The sequence below is a fragment of the Tursiops truncatus genome, chromosome 5, assembly GCF_011762595.2.
Source record: "Tursiops truncatus isolate mTurTru1 chromosome 5, mTurTru1.mat.Y, whole genome shotgun sequence".
Lineage (NCBI taxonomy): Eukaryota > Metazoa > Chordata > Mammalia > Artiodactyla > Delphinidae > Tursiops > Tursiops truncatus.
Genome location: NC_047038.1, coordinates 128642126 through 128656896, shown reverse-complemented (window position 1 = coordinate 128656896; position 14771 = coordinate 128642126). Strand labels below are relative to the sequence as shown.

General features: G+C 41.0%; 1 protein-coding gene and 1 pseudogene across 3 annotated transcripts in view; one reads left to right on the top strand and one right to left on the bottom strand.

The window, feature by feature from the left end:
• Window positions 1-14771, top strand: part of MMRN1 (multimerin 1) — a 77438-nt gene that overhangs the window by 48572 nt on the left and 14095 nt on the right. For all 3 annotated transcript variants that reach the window (XM_073805589.1, XM_019926421.3, XM_073805588.1), the window contains 3 exons: window positions 139-240; window positions 1569-1742; window positions 10781-12766. In XM_073805589.1, coding sequence (XP_073661690.1) covers window positions 139-240; window positions 1569-1742; window positions 10781-12766 — 2262 coding nt within the window. The remainder of the gene's footprint in view (window positions 1-138; window positions 241-1568; window positions 1743-10780; window positions 12767-14771) is intronic.
• On the bottom strand, window positions 6355-7162 carry LOC117312452 (ras-related protein Rab-5B pseudogene; annotated as a pseudogene).

Here is a 14771-nt window from a genome sequence, read left to right as displayed (position 1 = left end):
TTATTCTGCAGTCATCGCTGACCGTCAAGCTTCAGTACACGGGAAAATGCACAGCAGCCATATTGCTGCTCAGGACTGGAAAAAAATGAGGCGGTTCCAGTGCTTAACTCTCTCTCTTCTCTTTTTGCTTCCCTCTAGCCCAGGAACAACAGCAGCTGATACACAGCAACCAGGCTGAGAGTCACGCCGCAGGTGGCAGAGGGATGCCCGAGCAGCAGCAGCAAGACTGTGGTGACCCAGGTCACAGACTGTAATTACTGTCATCCCTAAACCCAATCACTGTCAACACTATTTATGATGACTTCCAAACAAGACATCACTTGGCTGTCAAACGTTTGATGGTGACATTAACATACCTCTCGATCCTTTTCTATTTGCATGTTGGGAGAAACTATGGGTGAGCTGCAGGTTCCCAGCCTGAAGGGAACATGTGTAATTACTGGAGCTCTGTGTGCAGACACAGAAGGAGAATAAAAATGCTGTCATACTAGGTTGTAAGGAAATCACAGGTTTCCAAAATTAAATCAGACTTTTGTCCTGCAAAGAGTACAATCATGGAAGAACCTTGACATGGATCATTTTAAGGGAGCTAAGAAGGCTCCCTTCCCTTGGTTGACAAGAGATCACTGAGGGGTATTGCTCACCGAGTAGGGCAAAGAATGTGGCTCAGAATCAACGAGGACCTCGTGTTGATCTAAAGTTGGCATGTTACATATTTTCTCATCTTTCTAATCATAAATATTTTACCATTCCTCTTAAACTTAACCTCATCTCTTAGAAACATAAAGTTGGTTACTGCTAAAAACATCTCACTATGTTTGGCATATATCTAGTCATACAAAATAAGGCACTCAAATTGAGAAATCTGATTTAAGGGGATCTCTCTAAGAATGCAGGTGAATATAGCTTAGGATCTGTACTCAAATTTTTTTAAGGGATTGAAATTCAGTATTTTCACAAGATACCGTAAAATCCTCCTTGAGTTATTGAAATGCATGTGTAATGGCATGCAAAGTATCATTGCTTTATAAAGTGATTCTAACCAAATTCTGAATCTCTCTATCTCTCTAAAGAATACCTCAGTAAAGAATACAATTCTCAGAATATAGATACAAACTACATACATACATGTATTATATATACATATGTGTGTGTGTATATCTGTGGTTACATCTATTTAATGCTGGAGCATTGGATTTGAAAGCAGAAGATAAAGCATTAGCTCTGTAACCTCAAGCAAGGTATTTCAGTTTTCTGACCCTCAATTTCCTCATCTATTGAAAGTTTAACAATGACTCTTTCAGGTTAGCAAAAGAGAGACTGAAAATTCTAGACAAAGTTAAAACATTTTAGAAATCTAAGATATTAGAATGCTTTTTACAAATTTCTACCCCTAAATATTAGTATAAAATTCAGGATGCCATTTGCTAAGTGCATATAATCTGTATTTTCAAATATGAAGTGCAAACATGGCTTATTTGAATGACCTTTCAATCTATCATGAAATTTAAGTGGTTTTTAAATATGTATGTTTAAACGTTTCCCATTTTCTCCTCTTCTATATGCAGCAGTGACACAAAAAATGACTGACCAGATGAACTACCAGGCAATGAAACTGACCCTTCTGCAGAAGAAGATTGACAATATTTCTTTGGCCGTGAGTGATATAAAGAACACATACTCCTCACTGGAAGGGAAAATCAGTGAAGATAAAGGCAGGGAATTTCAATCTTTTCTAAAAGGTAAAAGTAAAATAAATTATTCATTCAGTTGAGACAAACAGCAAATGACTCATTTATCTTTTCTCACATCATTTTGGGATTTTTGCTTTAGATTGGGTGATAGAGAAGTCTAAGATTTTTTTTGAATAAGATACTTTTAAATCCCTCAATTTCTGAAATAAGTTGAAGCATCTAAATATTGTTTACTAATATAGTCAACTTTTTGTCTGAATATTTCATCTGACTTATTGACATTATGTACCTAGTTACAGTCTAACTCGTATTCCTTTATAGTTAAAATGAGCCGTACTTAATCTGCTCCAATTGTGGTTCGCAGCTCAAGATAAAGGTGAGGTTAAGGGATGATTGTCAGGGACAGCTAGATCCATGGTTATCTTAATGTTGATGAAGATATTGAGGATAAATCTAAAGTGCATTATTATCCCAGAAAGTATCTCGCTCATGGAAGATAATCAATAAAATATATTCTAAAACACACCAGGTTGTTATTCATAGAAATGTGAGTCAGTTTTGCCTGAATTTTGTGCTCTTAAAAATAGCAGGCTGTGTTCCTTTCTGGAGGATCTACAGGAAGATCCATTTCCTGCTAAGTTGAGTTGTCAGAATTCATTTTCTTGCGGTTGTAGGACTGAGATTCCATTTTCTTGATGACTGTAAGCTGGCTTTTTCCCAGCTTCTGGAGGCCACTGCATTTCTTGGCTTGTGGCCTTGTTGAGCCCTCATGGCAGCTCTCAGGCCCACTCCTCTGCCTTCTCCTTCCTCTGTAAGGACTCATATGATTACATTGGACCCATCTGGATAATCCGGGATAATCTCATTTCAAGGTTCTCAACCTTAATCACATATGTCCAGGCCCTTGTGTCATGGAAGGTAACATATTCACAGGTTAAGGGCATAAGGGTGTGAACATCTTAGGTGGGGCAGCATTTTTCTGCCTACCAGAGAGATGTATGCTGAATATATAGTGAAAAATTGCCATGGTAGTGTTCTGTACAATACAGTGGGGCCCCTTGATAGTTTCAATAAATCCAGTCTTAGACTTCAGGGAAGGTTTCTGCAAAGAAAAACCATCTCAACTGATAAGGGATCAGGGGGGGTTAATTCGGCAGAGGTTTCAGGTAGCACACAGATATTCCAGACAAGTATTTTGGTTAGTAGGCGCATCTCAATTCACTGGGCTTATTGTTTGTTCCCAAGTTTCAGGATTATTGGTCCCTTTCACTTTGTTTTATGCATAAAACATACTCACTGTACACCCCATTTCTATCACTCACAAGTTATTTTTTCTCTATTTTATGTGGTTCACATGTAAAAGAAATAAAAAGGTGATTTCCATATCCTTTACCAGTACAGAGCAATCATGATTTTTTTTTAATCATGTAAATTATTGGTGCTATTAACCAACTGAAAGACTCTGTCCTACGTTTCTGGCATGCTCCCTATGGCTAAAACTTACCCATGGCAAGCATGAGAGAGGAATATATTTTCCCTGAAGTGAGCATGAGAAAGAAGTGAAATAGGAACAGTACATAATTGACTATAACCACAGTAATGAAATTTGTCTAGCAAAATTTGGTTATCATAGCCTGAGTGAATTAGGCCTGTCAACAGCTGTTTGCGAACCTACTAACAAAAATTCCGACCCAGACATGGGAAAAAATACACACTCACAGCAACAACAGTATTCCCTCTTCAACAGGACACCTTAATCATTTACTGAGCACAATCAATTACAAGAACCAGATGGCTTGCAGTTAATGAATGTTTATACAGGAAACAAAAACTAAATTCACCCCCAAGGCACTGTGTTTTCCTGAAACCACCACCCCTTCTCTCCCTTACTCTACATCCAAGTTGAGAAGCAGTGCTTCATCTGCTAGTAGCCAGAGAAACTGTTCAAAATCAAATGCCCCAACACCTTAAGAAGTATCTGAATCTTATGAATAGGCCATGCATTCACAACCACAGAAGCGACATGCCCAGGTGTCTGATAATCAAATATGTCTGTTGTTACCAAATACAATATCAAATCGTTTAGGAAGTAGAAGCACTTGAGTCACATGAAACAGAATCAAATAGAGTTAAAATGATGTGCCCACTCATACACTGACATAAAGCACTTTGATGTATCTTTGCAAAATCAGATTCTTGCACAGTTGTTTCTTTAGTAACAAATTATAGAAATATTATCTGAAAAGCTTGTTTTCCTGAAACGAGCTTTTAAGCTAATAATCTGTTTGATTCCTTTTCAGACACTGCTGTGATTTTTACCCTGTGCCCAATGTAGTTTTCCACTGAAGGTTTTTTTTTTTCTCCTTTTTTACTTCCATTAAATACATCGGTAAATCAGCAGTTGCATTCTGTTACCACGATCATTATGTTGGGAGAGGAGGAAAGGGGAAAAAAGGCAAATGCTTTCTTAGAAGCCAAAAAAGAAAAAATGATACCCCCCCTTAAAAAAAAAAGATCAGAAGAAAAAAATGAAGAGCTGGGAAATAAAAACTAAGATTCCCTAAGCCCAACAGCTCAAAGGAAAGCAGAAGAGCTAATAGAAAGTAGAAGGAAGGCAGCAGGTAGGCCCAGAAGCTAAGGCCAATCCTGTTCCTAAGGGGGGCAGGGCGGGGGGAGAAGACGCCTGGAGAAATGGTTTCCCAGCCCCAAGGCAATGAAACATCTTCGCTACTGCTCCATGGGGAAAACTACACAGAGAAAGAGCTTCATTTCTAAGAAACTTAAGGGAGCCCGTGTAGTTCTTCCACTTGTAAGGATGCACTGGCTGCTTTGGGGGGCTAGTGGGTACTGGGAAAAGGAGGGGAAAATGTGTACGTGTTTCAGGGCCACGGGAACTAAGGCTGTCCCTGGTAAAGAAAGGGAATTTAGGTGTAAGTGGAAGAACCTAAGCTGGGTCCTTCAGAATCTCAGCTTCATGGATGTCTCAGCTTCTCTGGGACAGGAGGCAGTCTGCAAGCCAAAAGGTTCCAATCCTAGGTCACTATGGCCTCTCCTCTCTTATTCCCTCCAATTTCCTCAAAACCCTGGGCTAGAACAAGAAGGGATTTAGAGTTCTCTCTTGCCTGGATGGCCTCCCAAAGACATCTTAAAATACCTGATGAGGGATGTGAAGAGAGACTAGAGATTATAAAGGACCAACATCCTCTGGTGATGTGAGACAGTTGTGAGGGGCCCTCAGTGCCAGTCGTTCCCTGTCCACAGGAACAGGTGTTATGGTACTAGGGGGCCACAAGTAGGCCTCTGTGGTACTACCCTCCTAGTGGTACGCGGATTAAACCACTGGTTGCATGGTAATGGGTTTGGGGGGTAAGCATGGAGGGACCAAACCGAAGATACTAACAAAGGAGAAAAGAAATAGGGCCTGACGGGAGGTGGGGGGGCAGAACAGACTGTACAGTGGAAATAAAGATCATACCCATTTACAGGGAAGTAGAAAAGACATGGTAATAGGTGGATCAAATTGAATGGGAACCCTGGGAAAGGACAGAAAACTCTTCCATCTTGCTGACTCCTTTTCACTCCCCTACAATGGCCTGTGCTATCCTGAGACTGCTCTCCGGCTGCTCAGTTAATTCCTCAGGAAAGATTAAACGTACACCCAAGAGTCAGGCTGACCAGAACATAGGTGAAGTAAGAATCAGAGTTGGAGGAAGCTAGCAATGGAGACTGGGCTTGGGTAGCTGCCACCGGCACTGTTCTCTACAGCCCCTCCCCAAACCTCATATACACCTCGGATTCCACTTAATTAAAAAGTTAAGAGGGCAGGTAAATCAATCAAAACCCCCATAAAACAGTCTCACAACTGAACTACCATCAATTAAAGTACAAACTGCAGGGGGGATATAGTGTCTGGGGCTGAGGCCATCTGAGCGCCACAGAGAAAAAAATGCATGTGTGTAAGTCAGAGGCTGGTCCCTCCCTTTAGATCACAGTAGAGCCAAAGATGCACGCAGCCAGTGAGGATTCTTTGGAGGACTCTGGGGTCCAGAATCTCCCCCACTATGGGGGAGAAGCTACCTAAGAGGCTGGGTGAGGGGACAGTAAGCCTTGGAAGAGCTCCTGAGCCACAGATGACACTGCATCTCCACCTCTGCCCAGTTAGCTACCAACAAGACTCCAACCTGGTGCCTGAGAGCTTGCCTTCCCATTCTCGCCTCTACCTAGAAACACCCTCCACAAGGCCAACTCAGTGTTTCCAAATATGAGAACTCCAGCCGCATAAAAACAAAAAGGAACTATTTCCTTACTCCCCTCTGCTCTGAGGCTTACTTTCCCCCAGGGCCCCTAATGTGACTGAACTGCAAACCTCCTTCCTCAGTTCCTGGGTTCACTACCTTCTCCATCCCGGGGAGGGGAAGAAAAAGAGGATCAAGAACAGAGACTGACCGAAAGCAGAAGGGGAAGGGGAAGGAGACAAAAAGAGAGTTTTCTGAAAAAATGGGGAGGAGGAGGAAAGATAAGTAGGTCACGGTCTTGCACCTATAATACAAAGTGAAGAAAGTTTGATTTGGAAGGTAAGTCCTGGGGGATCTGCCCCCCAAGCCCCAGAGTAGGGGTAGGAAGCCAGTGGCAGCAGCTGCCTGTTGCTGAAGCGTTACAAAGTGCCGTGATGGAGCTGTCAAGCGGCAGCCCTTGGGAGCCAGGGCCCAGTGTGCTGTTACCGCAGGGGCTGTGTGCTGAGCGGTGGGGATGGAGGTTAGTTCTGAGCTCTCGCGCTAGCTCCATCCTTGTTTGCCGCTAGCCGCCCCTCAGTTGCTACAACACTGGCTCTTGTTCTGCTGGGACTGCTCATGGAGATCCACACCCCGGCTTCGGCCTGCTGCACCCCCCAGATCCTGGGGTTCACCCTTCGGCAACCTCTTAGCTATCGCCAGGAAGAGATGGTTCAGGTTCACAGCTGTCTTGGCTGAAGTCTCCATAAACAGTAACCTGTTGTCATCTGCCTACGCCTGGGCCTCTTCGTACTCTGCCATGCGCTTGCTGGCCAGGTCAGCTGTGTTCCCCACCAGGGCAATAACGATGCTAGGACTGGCCTGTCGCTGGAGTTCCTTTATCCATGTCTTTGCTCGGGCGAAGGTTTCCTGATTAGTAACGTCATAAACCACAGCTGCAGCTTGGGCACCTCTGCAGTGCACGGGGGCCGAGCTATGGTATCGCTCCTGCCCAGCTGTGTCCCAGATCTCAAACCTGACTGTTGTGTCCTCTAGACAAACCGACTGGGGGAGGAAGGCCGCTCTGGTGATGCTCTCCTGGTACTTGTGGAACCGCCCTTTGACAAAACGTCATACCAGGCTAGACTTCCCCACTGCAGACTCACCCAGCGGGACCAATTTGAACTGACATATTTTGCTGGCCTGGGGCTGCCCGCTGGGCCTGGCTGTGCTTTTGCTAGTCATGGCTAGATTGTAAGAGTGGGAAAGGGTGGAGGGAGGGGGATGCCACAAAGCGGCAGAGGGGGGAAGGGGGAAGGGGAGGGGGAGGGGAAGGGGAGGGAGGGGGAGGGGAGGGAGGGGGAGGGGAGGGGAGGGGAGGGGAGGGGAGGGAGGGGGAGGGGAGGGAGGGGGAGGGGAGGGGAGGGGAGGGGAGGGGAGGGGAGGGGAGGGAGGGGGAGGGGAGGGAGGGGGAGGGGAGGGGAGGGGAGGGGAGGGGAGGGGAGGGGGAGGGGAGGGGAGGGGAGGGGAGGGGGAGGGGAGGGGAGGGGAGGGGAGGGGAGGGGAGGGGAGGGAGGGGGAGGGGAGGGAGGGGGAGGGGAGGGGAGGGGAGGGGAGGGGAGGGGAGGGGGAGGGGAGGGGAGGGGAGGGGAGGGGAGGGGAGGGGAGGGGGAGGGGAGGGGACTTCCAGGCTTCAACAGTCCTGGGCCTCGTCTCCCCCGCCATAGGGCCCAAGCCCGTGTCAAACAGACAAACAGCTGCAGCTCAACCAAACCCTCTTGCCTCTCCTCCTCCCCTCCCTGGGGCGGGGCACCCGGCCTCCACTGAAGTTTTAAAGCATGAGAGTACCTTCTAATTTTTACTTTGATTGTTTTTTTGATTCTTTTTTTCCTAGTTAATTTGATCAAGATTCTGTACTGAATTTTACCTATTACAGTGTTTTCGCCTATTTTCATTCTTTTTCTGACTTTCAGATCATGTAGTTTTTCCCTTGCTGTAGTTAAAATCTGTTGTTATTGTCCACAATTAATTAATTAATTTAATTACGCTTAAGTTTTATTTTACCTTGTCAATCTTGAAAAACATTTTAAGCCAGAATTATGAGGTTATAAATCCTAGGGAAGTCTGATTCCTAACCTTAATTATTTTATTGTGTTTCATCTAGCTGTTTTCATCATGAGAATTAAAGACAATTTTAACCCACAGGAAATGACTAAATGATCCTGTAGAAAGTGCAATAAAAATAACTTTGCTATTAAGTAGTTAATTAAGCAGTTAATAGCACTTTAAGTAGTATTAAGTAGTTAATAGCACTTACACTTAGTGAAGCTAATATATTCTATTTTAAGCATAAGAAATCTAATTTTCCAAATTTCATTTTCTGTGTAGCATCTAGAATGTACTCAACAAAGATTTGTTGTATAAATGAGTGACATGTCAAATGCTAACTAAAATTTAGAAAATAAAAATACTTTAAAACTTTTCTTGGTATGATTATTCATGTTAGTAAATGCAAAAGTTAGGACTGTTTCAGTATAATTTATCTTAACTGCAGCTATATAATCTTTTCTAAGCCTTTCCTTAGTACTTTGGTGCTGTGTGTCACTGATTACTATTTCATACTTCATGTGCTTTTATTATTTTTTTCTATTACATACAAGTTGATTTTCACTTACTTATAGTTTCTAGACTTTTAAGTTTATATCAGTTTCCACTAGGTTTAGAAATGTAAAATAAATTTTTGTACTCTGGAAATCCTAGACCCTAAAGATCAATTAAAAACATGCATCTTTAAGGTCTAGGATTTCCAAGGAAATATTTATCCATTCACAGCTTTGTCTTTGTACCACATTAATTAGTGTCAAGACCCTCAAGCAATATATCATTCTATTTGGTATAATTGCTCTTTCACAATATGTTTTATGGAGGTCTCTCAAGCAACTTAAATACTTTTTAAAACTCGCTTACAAAATAGAGACATGTAGGGACTATGTATTTTTATCCTATAATCATCTTTCTTGAATAGACTTCATAGTAGCCATAACTTACTTCACAATACTCCATTGTACAGACCTTCCTGATTAAAATGCTTTGTATTATGTTGCCTGTATTTTACCTTATAGACATTGGCTACATGTTTGAATGAACATATCTTCCATTTATATCTGTTTCATTGCCATGTACTATAAATATGCCTCAAGCATGTTTTATTTTTCCCATTTTCTGTTTTTGTATGTAACAGGTTTGTTTCTATGTTTTTACATGTTTGAATATTTATTTCCTGTTCTAAGTAGTTCTGAATAGTTCAAGACCCTTTTTTTCTTTTTCCTTTTTTTTTCTAATGCTACGTTTATCCATAATTCTGGCTCGTGATCAGTCTATTCTTTCTAAAGGGGAGATAACTAGTATGTGCTTCATTAGTGGCAAGTTTCCTCTCCTCTTTTTGTTAAGAATTAATGTCATGATATTGTAAATCAACTATATTTCAATAGAAATATTTTAAAAAAGAATTATCAAACTAAAAATAAATAAAATCACCTAAAAAATTAATGTCGGGCTTCCCTGGTGGCGCAGTGGTTGAGAGTCCGCCTGCCGATGCAGGGGACACGGGTTCGTGCCCCGGTCCGGGAAGATCCCACATGCCGCGGAGCGGCTCGGCCTGTGAGCCATGGCCGCTGAGCCTGTGCGTCCAGAGCCTGTGCTCCGCAACGGGAGAGGCCACAACAGTGAGAGGCCCGCGTACCGAAAAAAAAAAAAAAAAAAAAAAATTAATGTCATATTATGAGAGTCAATGTGTATCTTAAATTTCTGTCATTTGACTTAGTTTTGTGATCCTCAAACCTCTCATTATTTTTATTTTATTTTTATTATGAACTATTGTTGAATCTTGTGATTATTACTTCATATTGTTCCTCCTCTGGGAACCTCATTAAATTTCGTCTCTGCAGTCAATATATTAAATTTTTTTTTTCTTGCGGTACGCGGGCCTCTCACTGTTGTGGCCTGTCCCGTTGCGGAGCACAGGCTCCGGACACACAGGTTCAGCGGCCATGGCCCACGGGCCCAGCCGCTCCGTGGCACGTGGGATCTTCCCGGACCGGGGCACGAACTCATGTCCCCTGCATCGGCAGGCGGACTCTCAACCACTGCGCCACCAGGGAAGCCCAATATATTAAATTTTATAAGCTCGAAACACAAGTTCTGAAACCTAATTACAGTTGACCTTTGATCGACATATGTTTGAACCTCCTGGGTCCACTTACATAAGCAGACTTGTTTCAGTGGTAAATACTATAGTGCTACAGAATCCACAGTCGGTTGGTTGAATCTAAGGATGTGCAACTGTGGATTCAGAGGAATCCTGGATATAACGGAGGGCCAGCTATAAATTATATGTGGAGTTTTAGCTGTGCAGAGGGTCGGCACTCCATTCCCTGCATTGTTCAAGGGTCAACTGTACTAGAAACCTAATAAACAGTCATGAGCTAACATCAGGTATTATTTACTAAGGCAGAAAGCCCCAAACCATTTATTTTTATGCAAGACTAAGGCTAGAATCATTGCCTACAAGGGTGTATTAACTGAAGTCGGTAGTAGTTCCTTTATGCCTTTGTCCAGAGAACCTTAGTTCTATGATTCTAGCGTGTTCCCAGCAACTGATTTTTTTCCCTCAGACTTATCAGTTAAGAGGGTGACCACCTTATATGAACTCTAGTAATTTTTTTAAAATTTCATAAGTAAATGCAGTCAAGAGATATTTTCATTATTTCATGTCATTAATGTTTAGTCTCAAACTTTTATCTTTTTAGAGCTATCTAAAGTTTACATTATTAAAATCATGTATCATTTATTGTTGTTTATTATTTCTTTCTCCAGGTCTAAAATCCAAAAGCATTAATGATCTGGTGAAAGATATAGTAAGAGAACAATTTAAAATTTTTCAAAATGACATGCAGGAGACCATAGTGCAGCTCTTCAAGACTGTATCAACTCTCTCAGAGGATCTTGAAAACACCAGACAGATAATTCGACAAGTTAATGAAACCGTGGTTTCAGCAGCAGTCCAGCAAAAGTCTGTTTTAATGCAAGAAAATAGGCCCACTTCGACTGACATACTGGATCTAAAAAATCGCATTGTGAATGTAAGACAAGAAATGACTTTGACATGTGAGAAGCCTATTAAAGAACTAGAAGCAAAGCAGACTCATTTAGAAGGTGCTCTAGAACAGGAGCGCTCAAGGAGCATTCTGTATCATGAATCCCTCAACAAGACCCTTTCTAAAATGAAGGACATGCAGGAGCATCTTTTATCAACTGAACAAGTATCAAATCAGAAGAGTGTTCCAGCCGCTGGATCAGTTAGCAATAACGTCACTGAATACATGTCTACTCTACATGAGACTGTAAAGAAGCAGGGTTTGATGCTGCTGCGTATGTTCGATGATTTGCACACCCAAGATAGCAAGATTAACAATCTCACCCTTGCTTTGGAGATGGAGAAAGAATCTGTCAGGGAGGAATGTGAACACATGTTATCCAAATGCAGAGATGATTTTAAATTTCAAATTAAGGACACAGAAGAGAATTTACAAGTTTTAAACCAAACATTGGTTGAGGTTCTCTTTCCAATGGACACTAAGATGGATAAAATGAATGAGCAACTAAATGATCTGACTTACGATATGGAGATTCTTCAACCCTTGCTCGAGCAGGGAGCATCCTTTAGAGAGACAATGACGTATGAGCAACCAAAAGAAGTAGTAGCTACAAAGAAAAAAGTGGAAAATCTGATGACTGCTGTTAGCAGTCTAAATTTGCTTATCAAAGAACTTACAAAAAGATACAACTTACTTAGAAATGAAGTACAGAGTCGTGGGGATTCCTTAGACAGACGTATCAATGAACATGCCTTAGAAATGGAAGACGGTCTAAATAAGACAATAACTATTATAAATAATGCCATTGACTTCATTCAAGATAACTACATGCTAAAAGAGACTTTAGATACAACAAAGTATAATCCTGAGGTCCATCACAAATGTACCCAAAATATGGAGACTATTTTGACATTCATTTCTCAGTTCCAACGTTTGAATGATTCTATTGAGATTTTGGTCAATGACAATCAGAAATATAACTTTGTTCTGCAAGTTGCCAAGGCCCTTGCAAATATTCCTAAAGATGAAAAACTAAGTCTGTCCAACTTTCAAAAGATTTCTCAAATGATCAATGAAACCAGTTCCCAAGTGATAAAATACCAGCAAATTATGAGTCATTTGGAGGAAAAAATACTCTCAGCCACAAACATTTCCAAAAATTTTGAAACTCGGTTGCAAGGCGTTGAGTCTAAAGTGACCAAGACGCTCATACCTTATTATGTTTCACTAAAAAAAGGCTTTGTGGCTACAAATGAGAGAGACCAGGCTCTACAACTGCAGGTACTAAATTCCAGATTTAAAGCACTGGAAGCAAAATCCATTCATCTTTCCATTAATTTCTCTTTACTTAACAAGACTCTCTATGAAGCTTTAACAATATGTCATGATGCTTCTACAAGTATATCAGAACTGAATGCTACCATACCCAAGATAAAAGGTTCCATACCAGATACTCAGCTTCTTCAGAAAGGTCTGACAGAATTTGTGGAATCAGTGATTGAAATAAAAACTCAAATTGCCCTATCTAATTTAACTCGGTATATAAATCAATCATTGTCTGGTAGTCTTGCAAACATTGTCAAGTCACAGAAGCAAATAAAACCATTGCTGAAGAAACCCAATACACTTAAGAAACCAACAGTGAATCTGACCACTGTCCTGATGGGCCGGACCCAAAGAAACACAGACAACATTCTACTTCCTGGTAAGCTATTGTTAAAAATTAACTTTTAATCTCTTTTCCTATTTAAGTGGTATTTAGTAGGTCTGTATGGTTTAGCAAGACCATAAGATATAAAGAACACTTACTTAAACTTGAGTAAATAGTTAAGAAATTCAAAGATCCCTGATATATTATTTGAAGCTGATTTTATCCTATATAAAGCAGGCATCAATACAAAACAACTGTTTATAGTGTAAATATTTTTCTACATATTTCTTAACTTTTTTTCTGACAAGACCCCTATAAAACAATCAAGTTTGCCCTTGTAGAACATTTTTCTTTACATGTGTAATTAAAGGAAGCTATTAGACAATGAGCTCCCTGATGAGTAAGACCAGACTGTATCCTATTCATTTTGGTGTTACCTGGCAAAGTGTCAGTATGCAACAGGAACTCAGTGAATATCTGTTGAATGACTGTCTGGCTGAGTGAAGGTACAGTGAGCAGCTATTTAGTTTGGGCAGATCACAGAAGGCCTTGAATGACAAGCTAAGTATCTTAGTCCCTTTGGGCTGCTTTAACAAAATGCCACGGACTGGGTAGCTTAGAAACAACAGAAATTTATTTCTCGACGTTTTAGAGACTGGAAAGTCCAAAATCAGGGCCCTCTTTCTGGTTCACTTGGTTCCAGTAATTGCATGCTGTGTCCTCACATGGCAGAAGGGGTGAGGGAGCTCTGGGAACACTAATCCCATTCATGAGGGCTCCATCCTTATCTCCTAAGCACCTCCAAAGGCCCCACCTCCTAATATCAGCAACTGTGGAAGTTACGATATGAACATATAAATTTTGGGGAGATACATTCAAGGCATGTAGACATGATTTTGTAAAGAACGGTCTTTGAAAATTTCAAGCAGAGCATTGGGTATGGTGAGAACTGTGTCTCAGAAGCACGAAGCTAGGAGTAGCGTGTAGCATGACTACAAAGAAGAAATCAGAGATACCAGTTAGGACACTATTGGCAAGATCAGTGAAAGCCAGATCTTAGGAAGAGGTAGTTGCATCAGAGGAGATGAGTATGAATAGTGTCATGAAAGTAACATCAACAGAAACAGAAAGATTGTGGGAAAATTAATGGTCTAAGGAACAACAAATCATGATTCCGGTCCTAGTTATTTCCGTATGTTTCTGTGTAGCCTTGAGTAATTCCCCTCTCTGGGTCTCGGCTTCTTCCTTTTATGAGATGGGATTGCAGTAGGTATTTTTCTGAGCTCATTAGTAGAAATATGTTGCAGACTGCATTGCTGTAAAAAAACATGAGCTTTTCACAGCCTGAATACACAGCACTTGGGGAGGGGAGAGATCTAGAATATTCTGCGGTTTTGCATTTGGGAAATGAGAGGGTCGAAGTACCATTGACAGATGTTGTAAACACCAGAGAAGCACACATTTGGGAAGAAAGAGGAATTTAGTGTAGTGCATATAAACTACTTAATAGTCTCTCTGTATGAAAGAAGTGTTTTATTAAGATGTCTAGCATATGAGTAATATTAAATAATCTTTCCACAATGAAAAGAATAGCTACGGACTCTTATTAAAAGAAATACAGTGAACCTCTCATATGAGTCTGCTGTTAAAATATACACTCATTTGGATGAATTTTGAATTTTATTGCTTTTTCATTACAGAAGGGTAATCATTATCCTAGCTTAACATGACCCTTCATGTTTAATCTCTGAATGTTCAGAGAATATGAAAAATCACAGAATAATACAAAGTTGAGTTGTCTCTTGACTATTTAAGCTATTGTATTTATTTATGACTCCTTCCAAATTAATCTGACCCAGGAGGACTAATCTTACCATGTGGGATCACAGAACAAATTATTTAGGCTTACATGTTTCCAAGAGAAAAGTAGTATTTCAGTACAAGATGTTCTTACAATAATCATTTTAGGAAAAATATTGAGTTGCTCTTTCTCCAAACTACTTTAATCCTTGGTTCTCTTGTGGACACTGCAAATGAGTTTCAGTTAAACTCTGCAGGA